The sequence below is a fragment of the Nerophis ophidion genome, linkage group LG14 (assembly GCF_033978795.1).
Source record: "Nerophis ophidion isolate RoL-2023_Sa linkage group LG14, RoL_Noph_v1.0, whole genome shotgun sequence".
Classification (NCBI taxonomy): domain Eukaryota; kingdom Metazoa; phylum Chordata; class Actinopteri; order Syngnathiformes; family Syngnathidae; genus Nerophis; species Nerophis ophidion.
In genome coordinates, this window is record NC_084624.1 from 5,861,618 (window position 1) to 5,885,433 (window position 23,816).

Genomic DNA, 23,816 nt, shown 5'->3' on the forward strand with positions numbered 1-23,816 from the left:
TCTGTTTACATTATTAGCCTGTTGTGTAGGCTACCTGTATAAGTGTATGAGGTTACAAGCACACACTTATTGAGATTTAGTAGGGCCTCTGTTTACATTATTAGCCTGTTGTGTAGGCTACCTGTATAAGTGTATGAGGTTACAAGCACACACTTATTGAGATTTACTTGAGCCTTCTGTTTACATTATTAGCCTGTTGTGTAGGCTACCTGTATAAGTGTATGAGGTTACAAGCACACACTTATTGAGATTTACTTGAGCCTTCTGTTTACATTATTAGCCTGTTGTGTAGGCTACCTGTATAAACGTAAGAGGTTACAAGCACACACTTAATTGAGATTTACTTAAGCCTTCTGCTTACATTATTAGCATATCTACTGTGGCTAAGCAGACTTTTGCCAAAGGGACAATAATTCATTTGTTGTGGGTTTATCCACTTTAATGCACTTTATTTTTTTTTGGAATGCATGTTTTGTTTGAAGGCCTAATATAAATGAAAAACTGTGCTTTTTTTGAAAAGCAAAGACTACTGGAATATTAAAAAAATGTCAATATTCAATAAAAATTTTGTTTATTTGAAAAACATGTCTAAATATTTTTTCTAGGCTGTTTATGCAATATTAATTTTTTGGGGAAAAACTGCATTTATTATTCGGTATTCGGCCTTTGGCCAAGCCTTTAAATTTTATTCGGCTTCGGCCACAAATTTTCATTTCGGTGCATCCCTACTACAAATAAGGCATAAAGATGCAATATGGACATACAGCTAGCCTAAATAGCATCTTAGCATCGATTAGCTTGCAGTCATGCAGTGACCAAATATGCCTGATTAGCACTCCACACAAGTCAATAACCTCAACAAAACTCACCTTTGTGCATTCATGCACAACGTTAAAGGATTGTTGGACAAAATGAGACAGAAAAAGAAGCGGCATAAAACACGTCTTGGAAAGTCGGAGAAAGTTATACATGTAAACAAACTATGGTGAGTTCAAGGACCGCCCAAATTAGTAGGACAAAATGGCACTCGCCAAATACTCGAATCAGTGAAGCATGTTTAATATAAACAGTGTGCTTTATAACAATTAGGGAGGTTTGTGTCATGTTTGTCCTCCTACAGAAACTATATTAAAACAAAAAATGTGTTTTTTCCCCCTCATCTTTTTCCATTTTTCATACATTTTTAAAAAAGCCCCAGAGAGCCACTAAGGCGGCGCTAAAGAGCCGCATGCTGCCCCGCTTTATTATATTTGTTTCTAAAATCTACCCAAATGACCACTCTGATGCTGCCAGAAATCGATTTCAAGTAGTATTTAGAACAGGGGTCGGGAACCTTTTTGGCTGAGAGAGCCATACAAGCCAAATATTTTAAAAAGTATTTCAGTGAGAGCCATATAATATTCTTTTTAAGACTGAATACAACTAAATGTGTGCATTTTTAAGTAAGACCAACATTTTTAGAGTATGATAAGTCTCTTATTTTTTTTAATAACATTGTTATTATGAAGCTAACCAACATTAAATAAAATACTTCTTACCATTAATGCGGCTTCTTGAACAGGTGCGGTAGAAACCGGATGGATGGATGGATTAAAATGCATGAAAATGTTTTATATTTTGAACGTTATTTTTGACACTGATTACCAACGGAATTATTCATTACTTATCGTGTTAAGCAATGTCAACTAAGATTGATCTGAGAGCCAGATCTGGCTCTAGAGCCATAGGTTCCCTACCCCTCATTTAGATACTGACACATCTCTGCATATTTTACTGGAATACCCTTATGGACATTACATATATGAAAATCAAGTACCTACTGTACTGTTTACTTGTTGAAAAACACTTTACAAAGCAAAAATCTACCCAAACGATCACTTTGCTGCTGCTAAAAATTGATTTGAAGTAATATTTTGATACTGACACAACATATCTCTGCATATTTTACTAGAATACCTTTATGGGCATTACATACATGAAAATCAAGTACCTACTGTCCTGTTTACTTGTTGAAAAAGCCTTTACAAAGCAAAAATCTACCCAAACGACCATTTTGCTGCTGCTAAAAATTGATTTGAAGTAATATTTTGATACTGACACAACATATCTCTGCATATTTTACTAGAATACCTTTATGGGCATTACATACATGAAAATCAAGTACCTACTGTCCTGTTTACTTGTTGAAAAAGCCTTTACAAAGCAAAAATCTACCCAAACGACCATTTTGCTGCTGCTAAAAATTGATTTGAAGTAATATTTTGATACTGACACAACATATCTCTGCATATTTTCCTAGAATACCTTTATGGGTATTACATATATGAAAATCAAGTACCTACTGTACTGCTTACTTGTTGAAAAACCCTTTACAAAGGAAAAATCTACCCAAACGACCATTTTGCTGCTGCCAAAAAATGATTTGAAGTGTATTTCAACTACGACGGGGCGATATGGCCTTTTTTTAATATCTCGATATTTTTAGGCCATGTCGAAAGAAACGATATATATCTCGATATTTTGCCTCGGCCTTGAATGAACACTTGACACATATAATCACAGCAGTATGATGATTCTATGTGTCTACATTAAAACGTTCTTCTTCATACTGCATTAATATATGCTACTTTTAAACTTTCATGCAGAGAGGGAAATCACAACTAAAAGAGTATTTATTAAACAGTTATTAAGCAGTGGCACAAACATTCATGTCATTTCCAAAACAGGAAGTGCAAGATTGTCAGAGACATTTTAAGTGTAAAATAAAAATGAGCTGCATAATAGGAAATCAGATAGTGTTCGTCCTTCGCTATGTGGAAGGTTACTACGGACGTTATAAAACTCTGTTGTTGATGTGGAAATGTTTTCCTTGGCATTTTGATGGTGTGGACGTGTGGCACCGAATGGAGATGTTGACATGCGGAGTACGCGCTCTTCATTCTCTAACGGGTGACTTTTCAAATGATGCTACATATTAAAGGGGAACATTATCACCAAACCTATGTAAGCGTCAATATATACCTTGATGTTGCAGAAAAAAGACCATATATTTTTTTAACCTATTTCCGAACTCTAAATGGGTGAATTTTGGCAAATTAAACGCCTTTCTATTTATCTGTGTTTTAGCGATGACGTCAGAACGTGACGTCACCGAGGTAATACACCCGCCATTTTCATTTTCACATTACAAACACCGGGTCTCAGCTCTGTTATTTTCCGTTTTTTCGACTATTTTTTGGAACCTTGGAGACATCCTGCCTCGTCGGAGGGTGTAACAACACTAACAGGGAGGGATTCAAGTTGCACCACTGGCAAAAAATCTTCCGCCGGACCCCCATTGAATTTGCCAGAGTGTCTGCCGGCGATGCTATGACAGACATGGCACAGAGATGTATGGATAACCTGCAGATGCATTTGCAACGATTAAGTCAACGAAATCACAAAGGTGCGTTTTGTTGATGTTGTTGACTTATGTGCTAATCAGACATATTTGGTCACGGCTTGACTGCCAGCTAATCAATGCTAACATGCCACGCTAATCGATGCTAACATGCTATTTACGCTAGCTGTATGTACATTTCAAACTAGATACCCACATTTAATGCGAAACAAACACTTACCAATCGACGGATTTAAGTTGCAGTACATCACAAGATGCGAAAGTCCCGATCGTTTGGTCCGCACATTTTACCGGCGATGCTAATAAGGCAGCCATGCTATGGGCCACTTCATTAGGTACACCCACGCTATGGCCGAATAGCGTCAATAGCTTCAATTTCTTCTTCAATTTCGTTTTCGCTATCTGCCTCCATACTCCGACCATCTGTTGCAATGCATGCGTAATCTGTTGAATCGCTTAAACCGCCGAAATCCGAGTCGGAATCCGAGCTAATGTCGCTATATCTCGCTGTGGTAACCGCCATGTTGTTTGTATTGGCAGCCCTGTATCACGTCACAGGGAAATGGACGGGTGGATATAGCGATGGTGAAAATCAGGCACTTTGAAGCAGTTTTTCGGGATATTCCGGGAGGTGTAAAATTTTGAAAAAAACTTCCAAAAATAAAACAAGCATTTAAAAAATGTATGTTTTGTTTTTTTCTTACTGTGCCGAAAATGAACCGAACCGTGACCTCTGAACCGAGGTACGTACCGAACCGAAATTTTTGTGTACCGTTACACCCCTTATATATATATATATATATATTCATATATATATATATATATATATTTATTTATTTATTTTGTGACATGCACCTGGGGATAGGTTGATTGGCAACACTAAAATGGGCCCTAGTGTGTGATTGTGAGTGTGACTGTTGTCTATCTGTGTTGGCCCTGTGATGAGGTGGCGACTTGTCCAGAGTGCACCCCGCCTTCCGCCCGGATGCAGCTGAAAATGGCTCCAACACCCCCCACAACCCTGAAAGGGACAAGCAGTAGAAAGTGGATCGCTCCGAATTATCATTATACCGTTTCCCATTACATCCCTAGTCCATTAACAGGTAAAAAGTCAACGCGGTCACGGCATGTTCTTGCCACCGATGCTGGTCAATTTTTTAGGCCATTACGGCAAATGACACGGGCGGTCGCGGCAGTTGCCGTAGTTAAATTGGAGCACTGTATTTATGTGTGTACATGTGTTTTATGTGAATGTGTATAAATGTGTGTTTATACACACACATTGGGCATAGACAGTGTTTAGACCCCTTAACATTTTTGCTCTTTGTTTCATTGCAGCCATTTTCTAAAGTCCATCCATCCATCCATTTTCTACCGCTTATTCCCTTTCGGGGTCGCGGGGGGCGCTGGCGCCTATCTCAGCTACAATCGGGCGGAAGGCAGGGTACACCCTGGACAAGTCGCCACCTCATCGCAGGGCCAACACAGATAGACAGACAACATTCACACTTACATTCACACACTAGGGCCAATTTAGTGTTGCCAATCAACCTATCCCCAGGTGCATGTCTTTGGAAGTGGGAGGAAGCCGGAGTACCCGGAGGGAACCCACGCATTCACGGGGAGAACATGCAAACTCCACACAGAAAGATCCCCAGCCTGGATTTGAACCCAGGACTGCAGGACCTTCGTATTGTGAGGCAGACGCACTAACCCCTCTGCCACCGTGAAGCCTGCAAAAAATAAATTGTATTTCTCATTAATGTACACTCAGCACCACATTTTGACAGAAAAAAAAGGAAATGTAGAATTTGTTGCAAATGTAGTAAAAATAAAAAACTCAAAATGCTCATTTCTTTGTTGGTGCACCTTTTGACAGCAATTACAGCTTTTTCAAGAAGATGCCACAAACTTTGCACAAGTATTTAGCAAAGTATTGAGTTTTTATTTTTAATACGTTTGCAAAAATTTTTACTTTTTTTTATTTTTTTGTCAAAATAGGGTGCTGAGTGTACATTAATAAGGACACAATGAACTGGCTGCAATGAAACAAAGTGTGAAAAATTTTAAAGTATCAGAACTCTTTCATTAACTACTGTATGTCTTATATATCCAGAGGTGGGTAGAGTAGCCAGAAATTGTACTCAAGTAAGAGTACAGTTACTTTAGAGATTTATTACTCAAGTAAAAGTAAGGAGTAGTCACCCAAATATTTACTTGAGTAAAAGTAAAAAGTGTGTTGTGAAAAAACTACTCAAGTACTGAGTAACTGATGAGTAACCTGTTTGTTTAATGATTACGGCAACAAATAATGCATAAAAACATAAAAATAGCAATGAGCGAATTCAGAGCCAGGAATATCTCTTAAGCAAAAAACAATATATATTAAATAATAATACATTAAAATAAAAACAAAAATAAGGCAATTTGAGCCACAATAACTTAACAGCACCATAGGCTCAGTAGGCATTGATTGATTGATTGATTGATTGAAACTTGTATTAGTAGATTGCACAGTACAGTACATATTCCGTACAATTGACCACTAAATGCTAACACCCCAATAAGTTTTTCAACGTTAATCAATTACCTAATAAATGACCAAGTCGAGGTGATCTACCTCAATTATACATGTACATACACATACACACACACATATATATATATATATATATATATATATATATATATATATATATATATATATATATATATATATATATATGTCTTGATTGGATTATCCGGAGAATAGTGCTCGATACCGTGGTAGAGCGCAATATGTAGGTGTGGGAAAAAATCACAAGACTACTTCATCTCTACAGATCTGTTTCATGAGGGGTTCCCTCAATCATCAGGAGATCATCAGGAAATCTCCTGATGATTGAGGGAACCCCTCATGAAACAGATCTGTAGAGATGAAGTAGTCTTGTGATTTTTTTCCCACACCTACATATATATATATATATATACACACACACACACATCATATATATCCAGCTTCCATATTCGTTTTTATACACTTTACAAGAAATACATTGACGGCAAACTCCGTAGCTTGCTAGCTTGTTTGCGCTGGCTTTCGGAGACTCTTATTTTGTTAGCGCAAGCGCGATGGAGCGGCACTTTTATTGTGAAGACAGGAACTGTGCGATCAGGCTTTTGACGAAGTACGGTTGAAATAAAAAGTGTATTTTTTCCTTTACACTTTTGATTGATTGGTTGAAACGTAGTAAGCATTGATTGATTGAAACTTGTATTAGTAGATTGATCAGTACTGTACATATCCGATACAGTTGACTACTAAATGGTAACACCCTAATAAGTTTTTCAACATTCTACGTGTGACGGTCACGTGACCGCCTGGCTCTGTTTGATTGGTCCAACGTCACCAGTGACTGCATTTGATTGGTGAAACGCAGGCATGCGTAGATCCTACTTTGAATGTGTGTCTGACAAAATCAAAACAAACAAAGCGTGCATTAACAGATCGATTAAAAAAAAAAAGTAGCGAGCTGAATGTAGATAAATGGAGCGGAGTATAAGTAGCGTTTCTTCTCTATAAATATACTCAAGTAAAAGTTTGTTTCATAAAAACTACTCTTAGAAGTACAATTTATCCCAAAAGTTACTCAAGTAGATGTAACGGAGTAAATGTAGCGCGTTACTACCCACCTCTGTATATATCAACTGTGAGCTGTTCAGTGAATGTGTCCCTCTTGTATGTGTCTTTCATGCATAAAAATTGGAAACCCATCCATCCATTTTTTGACGCTTGTCCGACTTGTCCAGTGTGTAACCAGCCTACCACCTAAATGCAGCTGAGACAGGCTCCAGCACCCCCGCAACACCGAAAGGGACAAGCGGTAAAAAATTAATTGATAGGTTCCCAATATATTATTATGTTATTATTATTAATTTTATTTTTTAATGGCGTTTTTTCTCGTCATGAAATTGCTGGTTTAGGAGCAGACGAGCATGTTCGGCAGCGCACATTGACAGAGTACTTACAAGCAGACATGGTGTGTAAACAGAAAAAGGAGAATTCACACATTTTGGCCTAAAAACTGACGATAATGGTGAAATTATAACACTGAAACGGCCTCAGGAAGAAGTGTTTTAAGACAAGGATGTCTAGTTAGCAGCGAGCATCCATCCGCAGTCGACAGTGTTTTAGTTACTTCTAAATCACTAATCCTCGCCTCCACGGCAACAAAGTATGTTTCTTACAAGTATCGTCCCTGTAGGACAAGGAATAGCTAAACATGCTTCACTACACACCGTAGGAGGATACAATTGCTCACCGGCATCACCGCTAACAAAAGCTAGCGTGCCTGAATGTAAACAAATGCCATTGGTGGATCTACACCTGGCATCCACTGTACTGATACCAAGTACAATAGCGTATCTAGTCGATACTACTATGGTTACCTCAATACCTTTTATCGTCACAAAATCTTTTTAAATTTTTTAAAAATTCATATAATGTTTATAAAGTCAGTGACTATGTCCCTGGACACATGAGGACTTTGATGTATGATCCTGTAACGACTTGGTATCGGTGTGATACCTCAATTTATGGTATCATCCAAAACTAATGTAAAGCATCCAAACAACAGAAGAACAAGTCATTATCACATTTTCACAGAAGTGTAGATAGAACATGTTAATACAGAAAATAACCAGACATTAACAGTAAATTAATAAGTAGGTTAATAACCCATTTTACAGCTTGTCCTTTTATAATTTTGAAAAAATAATAGAATGAGAAATAACACGATATGTCGTCAGCAAACAAATTAAGGAGCCTTAGATTGCTCACCACTAAGTTGTCCAGTGTGTTCATAATTTAATTTAAGGCCAAAATTGTTCTTCGATTGCGATAAGATACATGTTTAAGATTTAATTTTGTTAAAACAAAGCCAATAATGCAATTTTTTTGTTTTCCCCTTTATTTAGAAAAGTTTCGAAATACATTTTGGTACCGGTACCAAAATATTGGTATCAGGACACCCCTACTTCCAACACAAGACAGTGAGAGAAGTGGGTGTCAGGTATTTAACCTCACAGGCCAGGAATTGTGAATACCTTTTACACACAGACCTTGTACCAGCTCTTTTACCACTCTGATACTAAGGGTGTAACGGTACACAAAAATTTCGGTTCGGTACGTACCTCGGTTCGCAGCCGAGTGTGAAGCGACCGGAATGAGAATCAGCACCTCCAAGTCCGAGTCCATGGTTCTCGCCCGGAAAAGGGTGGAATGCCATCTCCGGGTTGGGGAGGAGACCCTGCCCCAAGTGGAGGAGTTCAAATACCTAGGAGTCTAGTTCACGAGTGAGGGAAGAGTGGATCGTGAGGTCGACAGGCGGATCGGTGCGGCGTCTTCAGTAATGCGGACGTTGTACCGATCCGTTGTGGTGAAGAAGGAGCTGAGCCGGAAGGCAAAGCTCTCAATTTACCGGTCGATCTACGTTCCCATCCTCACCTATGGTCATGAGCTTTGGGTCATGACCGAAAGGATAAGATCACGGGTACAAGCGGCTGAAATGAGTTTGGGTCTCTCCCTTAGAGATAGGGTGAGAAGCTCTGCCATCCGGGAGGGACTCAAAGTAAAGCCGCTGCTCCTCCACATCGAGAGGAGCCAGATGAGGTGGTTCAGGCATCTGGTCAGGATGCCACCCGAACGCCTCCCGAGGAGGCCACGGGGAAGACCCAGGACACGTTGGGAAGACAATGTCTCCCGGCTGGCCTGGGAACGCCTCGGGATCCCCCGGGAAGAGCTAGACGAAGTTGCTGGGGAGAGGGAAGTCTGGGCTTCCCTGCTTAGGCTGCTGCCCCCGCGACCCGACCTCGAATAAACGGAAGATGATGGACGTACCTCGGTTTAGAGGTCACGGTTCGGTTCATTTTCGATACAGTAAGAAAACAACCAAATATACCTTTTTTTGGTTATTTATTTACCAAATTTTTAAACAATGGCTTTATCCTTTTAACATTGGGAACACTATAAAAATTCTGCCCACATTAATCAACATTAAACTGCCTCAAGTTGTTGGCATTCCACCCTTTTCCGGACGAGAACCATGCACTCGGACTTGGAGGTGCTGATTCTCATTCCGGTCGCATCACGCTCGGCTGCGAACCGATCCAGTGAGAGCTGAAGATCCCGGTCAGATGGAGCCATCAGGACCACATCATCTGCAAAAAGCAGAGACCTAATCCCGCGGTCACCAAACCGGAACGCCTTGACTGCGCCTAGAAATTCTGTCCATAAAAGTTATGAACAGAATCGGTGACACACAAGTAGCTATTTTTAAATAAACAGCCAGATGAGGAGAATAATCAAGTTTTTCTATGACGGTAAAAGCCCAGAGGCAAAGGTGTTAGACCTACAATGTGCAGTGAAGCTTGTTTTGTGCATTTGTCTGTTTCCTCTGATGTATATATCTCTCTAGAGGACTACCTCGAATTGTGCTTACCTAATAGCACTGTCTGGTGTACTACTATACGATAGTAGAGCTTATGTTTGTTTCACAGCTAATTAAATGTTCAAACAGATCGTATAGTGCGCTGGATTATTCAGCAACAATTCCCTTGCCCAGAGGAACTCCCTCATCACTACAGAGGGCTCCTAAAGTTGGCGCCGCTCCAGAATGATGATAGAGGCTTGACTCAGAGAAGCTCCCCACGCAGCGCTGCGTGGAGGCTGCCGCCATATGGCCGCCGCCGCGCTTGCTTCCGCCTTGTCCAATTCATTAGGCGGCGCTGACCGAGGCCTTCCGTCTGTCTCGTCCCACTTGGCAGGGTACAGTCTGGGTGAGGCCGAGACCCGGGAGTGCGTGTTCTACAATGACAACTGGCGCGCGGAGAAGACCAACCAGAGCGGCTTCGAGCGCTGCGACGACAAGGACAAGGACAAAGACAAGCGGCTGCACTGCTACGCATCCTGGCTCAACTCTTCAGGGACTATCAAGCTGGTGAAGAAAGGCTGCTGGCTGGACGACTTTAACTGCTATGACAGGTGAGGGGAATGAAGGAGCGCCTTGCATCCTTTCATACAGACACGATTCACACCTACTCACGATTTAGTTTAGTCTTTAGTTGAAGGGACAATGCACAGAAACATTAAAGGGGAACATTTATCACCAGATCTATGTAAGCATCAGTATATACCTTGATGTTGTAGAAAAAAGACCATATATTTTTTTAACCGATTTCCGAACTCTAAATGGGTGAATTTTGGCGAATTAATCGCCTTTCTATTATTCGCACTCGGAGCGATGACGTCACAACGTTACGTCACATAAGTAGTTAATCCGCCATTTTCTCAAACACATTACAAACACCAAGTCAAATCCGCTCTGTTATTTTCCGTTTTTTCGACTGTTTTCCATACGTTGTTGTCGGAGGGTGTAACAACACGATCAGGGACGGATTCAAGTTGACTCACGTGGAGTGTGCATCGATTAGCACGGCATGCTAAAAGGTTAATTTGTTCAACCTTGGCCCGCAGCTTTGTTCCGTTTGAAATTTTGGCCCACTCTGTATTTGAGTTTGACACCCCTGCTCTAAAGTATAAGTCGAATTTTTGGGGGAAATGTATTTGATAAAATCCAACACCAATAACTATAACATATAGGGGACGGCGTGGCACAGTTGTGAGAGTGGCTGTGCCTCAACCTGAGGGTTCCTGGTTCAATCCCCACCTTCTACCATCCTAGTCACGTCCAATGTGTCCTTGAGCAAGACACTTCACCCTTGCTCCTGATGGGTCCTTGTTAGCGCCTTGCATGGCAGCTCCCGCCATCAGTGTGTGAATGTGTGAAGGTAGAAATAGTGTAAAAGTGCTTTGAGTTCCTTATAAAGGTAGAAAAGCACAATACAAGTACAACCCATTTCCCATATAGAACATGCTATACGTTCACCAAACAATCTGTCACTCCTAATCGCTAAATCCCATGAAATCTTCTTCCCTGGTGTCGGAAGTGGTAGCAGGTAGCCTCTTTTTTTTTTTTCACAATGCACTTCTGCCATGACCCGCCCCCGCCAATTTTTTATTGGTTGACGTGCGTGTGTGTGTGCGTGTGTGTGTGTGTGAGACGATTGCTGATATACGCCTAGTCTCCGTAGCAGAACCTCCAGGGTCTGTAACAGCTTCTTCCCTCAAACCGTAAGACTCTTAAACGCATCATAATTAAATTATCCCCTCAACTCCCCCCAAAATGGATTAACTCGCTGGAATAAAAAAGACAATATAACATACATCCATAAACATGGACGCATGTGAAAAAGTGCGATGTATTTATCTGTACATTAATCTATTTATTTATATCTGCACCTTATTGCTTTTTAAAAAATTTTTTTTGTCCTGCACTACCGAGAGCTAATGCAACAAAATTTCTTTTTTATTTGTACTGTAAAGTTCAAATTTGAATGACAATAAAAAGGAAGTCTAAGTCTCTTAGGTGAATGAGATCCATCCATTTTCTACCGCTTATTCCCTTTCGGGGTCGCGGGGGGCGCTGGCGCCCATCTCAGCTACAATCGGGCGGAAGGCAGGGTGAATTCTGTACAAAAAGTGCACTTCTAATTTAGTGTTGTTTTGATATGTCATTTTAGTGACATCATGCACAAAAGTGCACCAATACCTGGTTTTAAAATGACAATCTTGCACTTTCTGTTTTGAAATGACATGAATGTTTGTGCCACTGCTTAAAAACAGTTTAATAAATACAGTTTTGGTAAATTGACTGAGATAAATAATATTATTTGATATTTTACGGTAATGTGTTAATAATTTCACACATATGTCGCTCCAGAGTATAAGTCGCACCCCAAACTATGAAATGCGACTTAAAATTTGAAATATACAGAAAGTCAATTTACCAAAACTGTATTTATTAAACTGTTTTTAAGCAGTGGCACAAACATTCATGTCATTTCAAAACAGAAAGTGCAAGATTGTCATTTTAAAACAAGGTATTGGTGCACTTTTGTGCATGATGTCACTAAAATGACATATCAAAACAACACAAAATTAGAAGTGCACTATTTGTACAGAATGCCACTACAATAGTTTAAAACCAATAAAGTGCACTTTAGTGCATGATGTCACATAAGATATTTCAATAACTGTCAAATAAAAATGAGCTGCATAATAGGAAATCAAATAGTGTATGTCAGGGGTGCCCATTACGTCGATCGCGACCTACCAGTCGACCGCGGGGGGTGTGTCAGTCGATCTCCAGCCAGGCTTTTAAAAAAAAATAGACCTAAAAATTAGTGATCATCAATCTTCACCAAGACGTCACTTAAATGACATCCACGGTACCGGAGGGTCTTGTGAGATGACGCTGGCTGCTGCAAGATCATTATTATGAAAATATGACCGAGAGGAAGGCGAGAAACACTTTTTATTTCAACAGACTCTCGCGCCGTACCTTCCGTCAAAACTCTAAAGGCCGACTGCACATTTCCTATCTTCACAATAAAAGCCCTGTTTCATGCTGCCTGCGCTAACTAAATACAGAGTCTGGGAAAACTGGCGTGCACAAGCGATCCCTCAGAAAGCTGGCGTGCGCATCGCTTGTGCACGCCAGCTTTCCGAGACTCTTATTTTGTTAGCGCAGGCAGCATGAAGCAGGGCTTTTATTGTGAAGATAGGAAATGTGCAGTCGGCCTTTAGAGTTTTGACGGAAGGGACGGCGCGAAAGTCTGTTGAAATAAAAAGTGTTTCTCGCCTTCCTCTCGGTCATTTTTTCATAATAATGAACTGGCAGCAGCCAGCGTCATCTCACAAGACCCTCAGGTGCCGTGAATGTCAATCAAGCAAGCTACGGAATTTGCCGCCAATGTTTTTCTTGTAAAGTGTATGGAAGCTGGATGAATTAGATGCCAAAAACCAACCACTTTCATGTGGTATTGTACAGAAAGGACAACTTTTTTTCTCCTCCATTTGAAAATGTGGGCATTATCATCATTACTGTCTGATTCCAATCAATGCAAGTCATCAGAATCAGGTAATACACCAACTTATATTCTTGTCTTTGTGAAAGAAAGACATCTATATGTGTTACACATGCTTGTATTATCATTAAACACATTTCACTTGTTTACAAAAATGTCTCTTTCATAAATAAATAAATATAAATGATATATATATATATAAATGAGGTAGATCCCCTCGAGTTGGTCAATTGAAAAGTAGCTCCGCTGCAGAAAAAGTCTGGGCACTCCTTCACTATGATGTAGGTTCCTGCGGACGTTATCTCCTTCTGTTGTTGACTATTATTGTTGATCTGGAAATGTTTGCCTCGGCATTTTGATGGTGTGGGCGTGTGGCACCGAATGGAGATGTTGACATGCGGAGTAAGCACTTTTCATTCTCTAGCAGGTGACTTATCAAATGATGCTACATATTAACAGTAATGCTACTTTTTGTAGCAACGCTTTTGCCCCACACTCGACAAATTACGGTTGTTTGTTAGACATATTCCCACTTGAATTCAAACCACCCCCAGACGATGGACCCCCGCTATTTTTCTTGGGAATTAATTATTCCTTCATTTGTTACCAGATTCGCACCTTCTTTCTCTCGCATTACCACTCGCACTACAGCTTACGTTACCCATGCCGCTACCTCTCTGCTCCGGGAAGGCGTATATGTATGTGACTTATGTAAGAAGGTGCGCTTGCTGTCTGTGAGAAGAGACTATAGCAGATGTAGGGAACCTATGGCTCTTGAACCAAATGTGTCTCTTTTGATGACTGCATATGGCTCTCAGATAAATATTGGCTGTCATTGCTTAACATGATAAGTAATGAATAATTCCGCTGGTAATCATAGTGTGGGACGGCGTGGCGCAGTGGGAGAGTGGCCGTGCGCTACCCGAGGGTCACTGGTTCAAATCCCACCTAGAACCAACCTCGTCACGTCCGTTGTGTCCTGAGCAAGACACTTCGCCCTTGCTCCTGATGGGTGCTGGTTGGCGCCTTGCATGGCAGCTCCCTCCATCAGTGTGTGAATGTGTGTGTGAATGGGTAAATGTGGAAGTAGTGTCAAAGCGCTTTGAGTACTTTGAAGGTAGAAAAGCGCTATACAAGTACAACCCATTTAAAATAACGTTCAAAATATAAAACCTTCTCATACATTTTAATCCATCCATCAGTTTTCTACCGCACCTGTTCAAGAAGTCGCTTTAATGGGAAGAAGCATTTTATTTATCATCGGTGAGCTTCCGAATAAAAATGTTATTAAAAAGAATAGGAGAATTATTATGTGAAGATCTGTCAATTTCTGTTTGTGCTTCTTTGTTTTGTATTTACTTCCCATCAGTGCTCTTATTTTGTTTCCATTTCCTGCTTGTCCTGCTGAGCGCTGTGTTTTCTTTCCCTCAGCTGCTGTTGATTGTAGGGCTGGGTATTGCCAAGGACCTCACGATACGATACGCATCACGATACTTGTGTCACGATACGATACAATATTGCGATATTAAAAGTTTTGCGATACATGCGATATATTGCAATATTCTACATAGTTAACTGAAAAATGTAAAATGCATTATGCATCTTAAAATCTGAGTCGTATGTACATCAGATGATAGTGATAATTCACGGAACAAACTGAGGCAAATGTACTTCAAGTTACCCATGCCATTTTATTTTAACTGTACAAGCACAAGTTACAACATATTTGCATGAACAACACAGGTTTCGGCAGCTGCGGCTCTACAAATATGCCGGGGTGGTGTCTTACTAGATGTGTTCGCAAGTTTGTCGTGTTCCCTGAGTATCTAATGGTAGCCAAACAGCGTTTGCAAAGCGCGTAGTCTTTGTCCAGCTCACTTGTGTGCTCTCTTTTCCTTTGGAATCCAAAATACTTCCAAACATCTGCCTTAAAGTTCGAGGGCGTCTCTAGTTTAAGTTTACCTTCCATGTTTGCTTGTTTTGTTTTGGGGTTTTTTTCAGCTCCACTGCCTCACTGCAACAGCCGGGGAAAAAAACGAGAAGAAGAGTGCAAACGCCTTGCAGTGAGGTAGCGGCACAGCGACACCTGGCGGAGCGGAGGTCGCACTGCATTCACAGTCCGTCTAAAAAAACATGATTTTTTATTTTTATTTTTATCGATATTCAAACTTTGAGTATCGATATTGAATCGGAAGAGAGCGTATCGCGATGTATTGCTGTATCGATATTTTTGCCCACCCCTAGTTGATCGGCTGCCAATCAGCATGTTTCTATTTATGCTTGTCTTGCGCGCTCCTCAGGGCTCGAAGATTGACTATTGTTTAGAATTGTCCATGCAAGACTGCTTCATTCTCTGTTGATGATACTAAAAGCATCTTACCTGCTCTTCGCTCTCCTGGTTCCTGCATCTTGGGGTTGCTACTACTGCTGCCATGCGAGTTTGGGACATATTATATTCTATAAATGTTGGTCTTACTTAAAAATGCAGACATTTAGTTGTATTCAGTGTTAAAATAAATATTATATGCCTCTCACGGAAATACATATTAAAATATTTGGCTTAAAAGGCTCTCTCAGCCAAAAATGTTCCTGACCCCTGGCCTATAGTGTAATGCCAGCAGCTACTGTAAAATCAACTGCGTGAGAATGTATACTCGAATATCACAATATAGTCATTTTCTATATCGCGGTATATCGATATATCGCCCAGCCCTATTTTGAAATGACATGATTGTTTCTGCCACTGCCTAATAACTGTTTAATAAATACACTTTTGGTAAATTTATTTAGTTGTGATTTCCCTCTCTGCATGAAAGTTTAAAATGAGCATATATTATTGCAGTATGAATAAATAAATAAATGGGTTGTACTTGTATAGCGCTTTTCTACCTTCAAGGTACTCAAAGCGCTTTGACACTACTTCCACATTCACACACACATTCACACACTGATGGAGGGAGCTGCCATGCAAGGCGCCAACCAATACCCATCAGGAGCAAGGGTGAAGTGTCTTGCTCAGGACACAACGGACGTGACGAAGTTGGTACCAGGTGGGATTTGAACCAGGGACCCTCGGGTTGCGCACGGCCACTTTCCCACTGCGCCACGCCGTCAGTAGAGCCATAATAAATTAACAAAAGAACCAAACTTCATGAATGTTTAATTTCTCCAGATTCTCTGAACCTTTTGATGATATTACGGAGCGTAGATGGTGAAATCCCTGAATTCCTTGCAATAGCTGCTTGAGAAATGTTGTTCTTAAATAATTTGACAAATTGACAAAGTGGTGACCCTCGCCCTGTCCTTGTTTGTGAATGAGTGAGCATTTCATGGAAGCTGCTTTTATAGCCAATCATGGCACCCACCTGTTCCCAATTAGAAAGTTCACCTGTGGGATGTTCCAAATAAGTCTTTGACGAGCATTCCTCAACTTTATCAGTTTCTTGGGGTAAGAATAAGAATGCTTTAATGTAGACACATAGAATCATCATACCGGTGTGATTATACGCATCAAGTGTTCATTCAAGGCTAAGGCAAAATTTCGAGATATATATCGTGACAAGGCCTAAAAATATCAAGATATTAATAAAAGGCCATATCACCCAGCCCTATTTGCAGTGTATACAAAACGTTAATCAAGGGTTTTGAAGTTGTTTTAGAGGGCTTTGAAGGCTATAACAGTGACTCCTATTAGCCGTATCTGCCAAGCGTTTTATCAGCTTTAATATCCCCGCTCCCACAAAAAAAAAAACCGACGTGTGTTCTTTTTCTTAGTTTATTTCGAACATGACATACATACAACATTATACATCAGTTAAATTCATCATTTCGCAATACACAATACATCATGGCCGAAAAGGAGTAGGAAGAAGCAAAGCTTATTTAATCCTACCCCTTTTCCACTTCAGAGCGCCCACAATATATACATTCATTCACTGACCTTCTTTACATCAAAATAGCAAAATGACATCTATGAGTGATTAACACAGCAGTTTTCTAACATGTACTTAATTATTTCAGTCATTATTAACATACTAAGATGAAGAATATCTTATTTTCAATAAGTTTGAAAGTGTTTCTCATAATACTTCTTCTTTGTACTTTGTAAGCACTATTAATTTAAACATCCTCTTAAACTGGCTCATATCAGTACAATGTTTAACTTCTTTACTTAATCCATTCCATAATTTAATTCCACATACTGATATTCTCTCATAATGATAGGCAAAATTCCAAAACAATAAGTGCAGTTCCCCTTTAGGGACTTGAGCACTGTGGTAGATGTTAAACTGCCTGATACAGTTTTCAGTAAGGGATTGTGAGTTTTGATTACTATCTTTTACTGTACAGCCTCATAACACAGCAAGGGGACTACTTTATCTGTTGCAATAATTGTTCTTCCGGGTGCAATTAGGACTGCGGGTGGTTGTGTCTGTGTACGTTTTGATCAACAGTCCAGTAAACTAGCTAGCGTCTCTCTCCTTCCTCTGGTGTCTTTTAGATACAACACAAGTTGTAAGGTACAACAGATTTAAATAACGTCTGGAAATTAAATAGCCTGTCCTTTTTTAAATGGGATGCAAGATTCCATCCATCCATCTTCTTCCGCTTATCCGAGGTCGGGTCGCGGGGGCAACAGCCTAAGCAGGGAAACCAAGACTTCCCTTTCCCCAGCCACTTCGTCTAGCTCTTCCCGGGGGATCCCGAAGCGTTCCCAGGCCAGCCGGGAGACATAGTCTTCCCAACGTGTCCTGGGTCTTCCCCGTGGCCTCCTACCGGTTGGACGTGCCCTAAACACCTCCTTAGGGAGGCGTTCGGGTGGCATCCTGACCAGATGCCCGAACCACCTCATCTGGCTCCTCTCGATGTGGAGGAGCAGCGGCTTTACTTTGAGTTCCTCCCGGATGGCAGAGCTTCTCACCCTATCGCTAAGGCGGAGGAAACTCATTTCGGCCGCTTGTACCCGTGATCTTATCCTTTCGGTCATGACCCAAAGCTCATGACCATAGGTGAGGATGGGAACCTAGATCGACCGGTAAATTGAGAGCTTTGCCTTCCGGCTCAGCTCCTTCTTCACCACAACGGATCGGTACAACGTCCGCATTACTGAAGACGCCGCACCGATCCGCCTGTCGATCTCACGATCCACTCTTCCCTCACTCGTGAACAAGACTCCTAGGTACTTGAACTCCTCCACTTGGGGCAGGGTCTCCTCCCCAACCCGGAGATGGCACTCCACCCTTTTCCGGGCGAGAACCATGGACTCGGACTTGGAGGTGCTGATTCTCATTCCGGTCGCTTCACACTCGGCTGCGAACCGATCCAGCGAGAGCTGAAGATCCCGGTCAGATGAAGCCATCAGGACCACATCATCTGCAAAAAGCAGAGACCTAATCCTGCGGTCACCAAACCGGAACCCCTCAACGCCTTGACTGCGCCTAGAAATTCTGTCCATAAAAGTTATGAACAGAATCGGTGACAAAGGACAGCCTTGGCAAGATTGATTAGCCTAATTATTATAGTGAAATGCATGAACAATGTCGATTAATGTCAGATAGTGTGTAGAAAAATGTCTGTATGCATCTCCCTCATGCCAGGAACCAGGATTTCAGCATGAATTTATCGCCATTTAAAAATAGTAACGATAACTCCCCGTGTTTTTTACTCATCTGAACAATGTTAAGGCAGGTGTGTGTGTGTGTGTGTGGGTTTGTGTCCTCCCGTTGCCTTAGGCAAGAGTGCGTCTCCATGGACGAGAACCCTCAGGTGTTCTTCTGCTGCTGCGAGGGAAACTACTGCAATGAGCGCTTCACCCACCTCCCTGACATGATTGGCAGTGGCAACAGAGGTGAGGAGCAAACCGTTTCCCACTACTTCCAAAATAGCCCGGGAAGCAAGCTCTGCAGTGGAAAAACAGAACCTTTATATGCATTTGTCCCCAGTTTGGCTCTTGTAGTGATGCCTACATTGAGAGAAAAGGTGATGAATTTGCTGATACTGAGGTTGTTGATGTTCTGTTCTACCCTGACAGTCAAAATCCGGCCTCCACCCAGAGTGCCGTCTATGCTCAACGTGCTGGTCTACTCCATGCTACCTCTCTGCGTGCTCTCCCTGGCAATCATCCTGGCCTTGTGGATGTACCGCCACCGCAAGCCCCCCTACGGCCACGTGGACCTAAGTGAGGTAAAACTGAACTGGACCCTGCCCTCATTTTAAAGCTTGAAAGGTTCAGTCCGCATAACAAACCATGTTTGTCATTCAGGACCCTGGACCCACTCCTCCATCTCCTCTGGTGGGTCTGAAACCCCTGCAGCTGCTGGAAATCAAAGCCAGGGGGCGCTTTGGTTGCGTTTGGAAAGCCCAGCTCATGAGCGAACATGTCGCCGTCAAGATCTTCCCGGTTCAGGTCGGTCGAGCTCTCGCACACGGCATCCGCGTTCCCACCCGGGCGGGGTTTTAAAAGCTGACATCTCGTCACAGGATAAGCAGTCGTGGCAAAACGAGCGGGACATCTTCCTGACTGCGGGCATGCGGCACGAGAACATCCTGCGCTACATCGCCGCAGAGAAGCACGGAAGCAACCTGGAGACGGAGCTGTGGCTCATCACGGAGTTTCACGAAAGAGTGAGCGCACAGAAATATCACAAATTCAAGCTGGCTCGGACTGGCAAAAATAATAATCAGCCCAAATCAGATTTGAAGCACTTTGGAGCGTAAAAACTGGCATAAAAATCTGATTTGTGCACTTGAGGACAAATAAAACAAATTTGGTGTGCATTGTAAACCGGGCCAAACCCTTTGCTCTGTTTTTTCCAGTATTGGGCTTTTTTTTAACCCCTGTGAAAGGGCATCGCAGCTTTAATTAACACTAGGGATGCACCGATTAATCGGTAACCGAATATGGCAAAAAAAGCCACATTCGGCCTTCGGTGGAATGAGTTAAAAGCAAGGCCGAATAGTGGCGTGTGACGCAATTTTTTGACGCGGTGACGCAATCAACCAACGTGCAGTGTTAAATTTAAATTGTTTTATACATAGTTTCCTTCTTTTTATTCTGAAGCTGAAGTACTGTTATTGACAAATCTGTTCTGGCCTGGGATATGTTGTGTACCTGTATAAGTGTATGAGGTTACAAGCACACACTTAATTGAGATTTACTTGAGCCCTCTGTTTACATTATTAGCCTGTTGTGTAGGCTACCTGTATAAGTGTATGAGGTTACAAGCACACACTTAATTGAGATTTACTTGAGCCTTCTGTTGACATTATTAGCCTGTTGTGTAGGCTACCTGTATAAGTGTATGAGGTTACAAGCACACACTTAATTGAGATTTACTTGAGCCTTCTGTTTACATTATTAGCCTGTTGTGTAGGCTACCTGTATAAGTGTAAGAGGTTACAAGCACACACTTAATTGAGATTATTTGAGCCTTCTGTTTACATTATTAGCCTGTTGTGTAGGCTACTTGTATAAGTGTAAGAGGTTACAAGCACACACTTAATTGAGATTTACTTGAGCCTTCTGTTTACATTATTAGCCTGTTGTGTAGGCTACCTGTATAAGTGTAAGAGGTTACAAGCACACACTTAATTGAGATTTACTTGAGCCTTCTGTTTACATTATTAGCCTGTTGTGTAGGCTGCCTGTATAAGTGTATGAGGTTACAAGCACACACTTAATTGAGATTTACTTGAGCCTTCTGTTTACATTATTAGCCTGTTGTGTAGGCTACCTGTATAAGTGTATGACGTTACAAGCACACACTTTATTGAGATTTAGTGGGGCCTCTGTTTACATTATTAGCCTGTTGTGTAGGCTACCTGTATAAGTGTAAGAGGTTACAAGCACACACTTATTGAGATTTATTTGAGCCTTCTGTTTACATTATTAGCCTGTTGTGTAGGCTACCTGTATAAGTGTATGAGGTTACAAGCACACACTTAATTGAGATTTACTTGAGCCTTCTGTTTACATTATTAGCATATCTACTGTGGCTAAACAGACTTTTGCCAAAAGGACAATAATTCATTTGTTGTGGGTTTATCCACTTTAATGCATTTTATTTTATTTTTTTGGAATGCATGTTTTGTTTGAAGGCCTAATATAAATGAAAAACTGTGCTTTTTTTTGAAAAGCAAAGGCTACTGGAATATTAAAAAATGTCAATATTCAATAAAAAATTACTTTATTTGAAAAGTATGTCTAAAAATTTATTTTAGGCTATTAATGCAATATAAAAAAGTTGTGAAAAACTGCATTTATTATTCGGTATTTGGTATTCGGCCTTCGGCCAAGCGCTCAAATTTTATTCGGTTTCGGCTTCGGCCACAAATTTTCATTTCGGTGCATCCCTGATTAACACTGTAAAATATTTTTGAATGGCGCTGAAGCGTTTAGCTCACGAGTTAGAGCACAGATCCTCGATTAATCAGTGTCAAACTGCATGTAATAATAGACTTGCTTGGATTTTTCTGTTTCCACAAAGTTGGAAGCATACAGTTGTCCCCAAAGTCTTGCTTGGTGGAATTAAGATTGCGACGGGACTAAAGGGTCTTATTAGTAGATTACAACTTGTGTAGGTGAAAGGTCGTTAGCAGCAAAGATGGTGCACGTTACTACATAATGAAACACTAGAATAATAAGGTCACGGCTCAAACTCCTCCCGGGTGTCTTTGTTTGGTTTAGGGGTCATTGACCGATCACCTGAAGGGCAGCACTGTGACGTGGGGCGAGCTGTGCCTCATCGCCGAGACCATGTCCCGCGGCTTGGCCTACCTCCATGAGGACATTCCGAGTTACAAAGGGGAAGCGCCAAAACCCACCATTGCCCACAGGTAGGCCCACCCCTCAATGCAAAATCGGGCGACATATGTTGTTGATTTGGAAAAATATACTTCAATACATTCCTATTTTGTCAGGGATTTCAAGAGTAAGAATGTGATGGTCCGAGACGACCTGGTTGCAGTCATCGGAGACTTTGGGCTGGCCGTCCGCTTTGAACCAGGGAAACCTCCAGGAGATACACACGGCCAGGTACGAAACATCCGCACCTTGCTTGATCGCTTTGGCACATCCTACTTTTGTTGAAACATTCATTGGATCAGGCTGCCTTCGCACCAGGCTTCTTTGATTTATGAATGCTTTGATTTGAGCCCCACCACAACTTGGACCAGCCGTGTAATCAATGCAATCTTTACTTTGCATAAATGTATCATACAAACTCCATATGAGTTGGGAAATTGTGTTAGATGTAAATATAAACGGAATACAATGATTTGCAAATCCTTTTCAACCCATATTCAATTGAATGCACTACAAAGGCAAGATATTTGATGTTCAAACTCATAAACTTGTATTTTTTTTTGCAAATAATAATGAATGAATTAATTAACTTCGTATCATTTTTAAAGTAGGATATAGAGACCACACAAATCCACTCTTCATTAGGTCAGGATTACTAAAACTAGATTAGATTAGATTAGATTAGATAGTACTTTATTTATACCGTCAGGAGAGTTCCTTCAGGAAAATTAAAATTTCCAGCACAATCCCATTCAAGTTTAGACAAACATTACAGGGAGACAGAACAGGATCGCTGACGGGTCTGCCAGCTTCCAGCGCCCCTTACAAAAAAGATGAGATACAGGTAAACAAAGGGGGGAATGGGAGAAAAAAATAGAAGATTAAAATCAAATAAAATAAAAAATCGGTCTTAGCCTGGGCCCTGGAGAGGGGGTGCAGACTGAGGCTAAGGGGAAAAAAAAACAAAAAAACAACTCATAGCCATGGTACACAGCCCTCTTCCATGTGTGTAAGAGGGAAACATCAAGCATCAAAGAACACAGAGGACATTAAAGACATTAAAGCAGTGGATACAACCAGACACTTCTACATACAGCTATGAATAAAAAGTAAAAGAAACATATGCACTGTGGTGGCCTCTGCGGTGTTCCACGCCATCGTCCGCTGGGGTGGAGGGAGCATGGTTAGAGACAGGAGCAGACCCAACAAAGCAACCAAGACTACACTCTCGGCCAGTGTCCAGTCCGCATGGATGAGCGAGGAACTAAAAGACATTGTAGAATTGAATACTCTATTAATGATGTTCAAAGCCCCCGGTACCTCTGGATTGGCAGACCGGGGTGGTGGTTCCTCTCTTTAAGAAGGGGGACCGGAGGGTGTGTTCCAACTATCGTGGGATCACACTCCTCAGCCTTCCCGGTAAGGTTTATTCAGGTGTACTGGAGAGGAGGCTACGCCGGATAGTCGAACCTCGGATTCAGGAGGAACAGTGTGGTTTTCGTCCTGGTCGTGGAACTGTGGACCAGCTCTATACTCTCGGCAGGGTTCTTGAGGGTGCATGGGAGTTTGCCCAACCAGTCTACATGTGCTTTGTGGACTTGGAGAAGGCATTCGACCGTGTCCCTCGGGAAGTCCTGTGGGGAGTGC

At 41.4% G+C, this 23,816-nt stretch overlaps 1 protein-coding gene across 1 annotated transcript in view; it reads left to right on the forward strand.

Moving 5' to 3' along the window:
* Nucleotides 1-23,816, forward strand: part of acvr2ba (activin A receptor type 2Ba) — a 56,596-nt gene that overhangs the window by 7,648 nt on the left and 25,132 nt on the right. Inside the window, exons 2-8 of the mRNA XM_061919714.1 lie at nucleotides 10,205-10,421; nucleotides 19,099-19,214; nucleotides 19,398-19,549; nucleotides 19,629-19,772; nucleotides 19,847-19,990; nucleotides 22,053-22,201; nucleotides 22,286-22,400. Coding sequence (XP_061775698.1) covers nucleotides 10,205-10,421; nucleotides 19,099-19,214; nucleotides 19,398-19,549; nucleotides 19,629-19,772; nucleotides 19,847-19,990; nucleotides 22,053-22,201; nucleotides 22,286-22,400 — 1,037 coding nt within the window. The remainder of the gene's footprint in view (nucleotides 1-10,204; nucleotides 10,422-19,098; nucleotides 19,215-19,397; nucleotides 19,550-19,628; nucleotides 19,773-19,846; nucleotides 19,991-22,052; nucleotides 22,202-22,285; nucleotides 22,401-23,816) is intronic.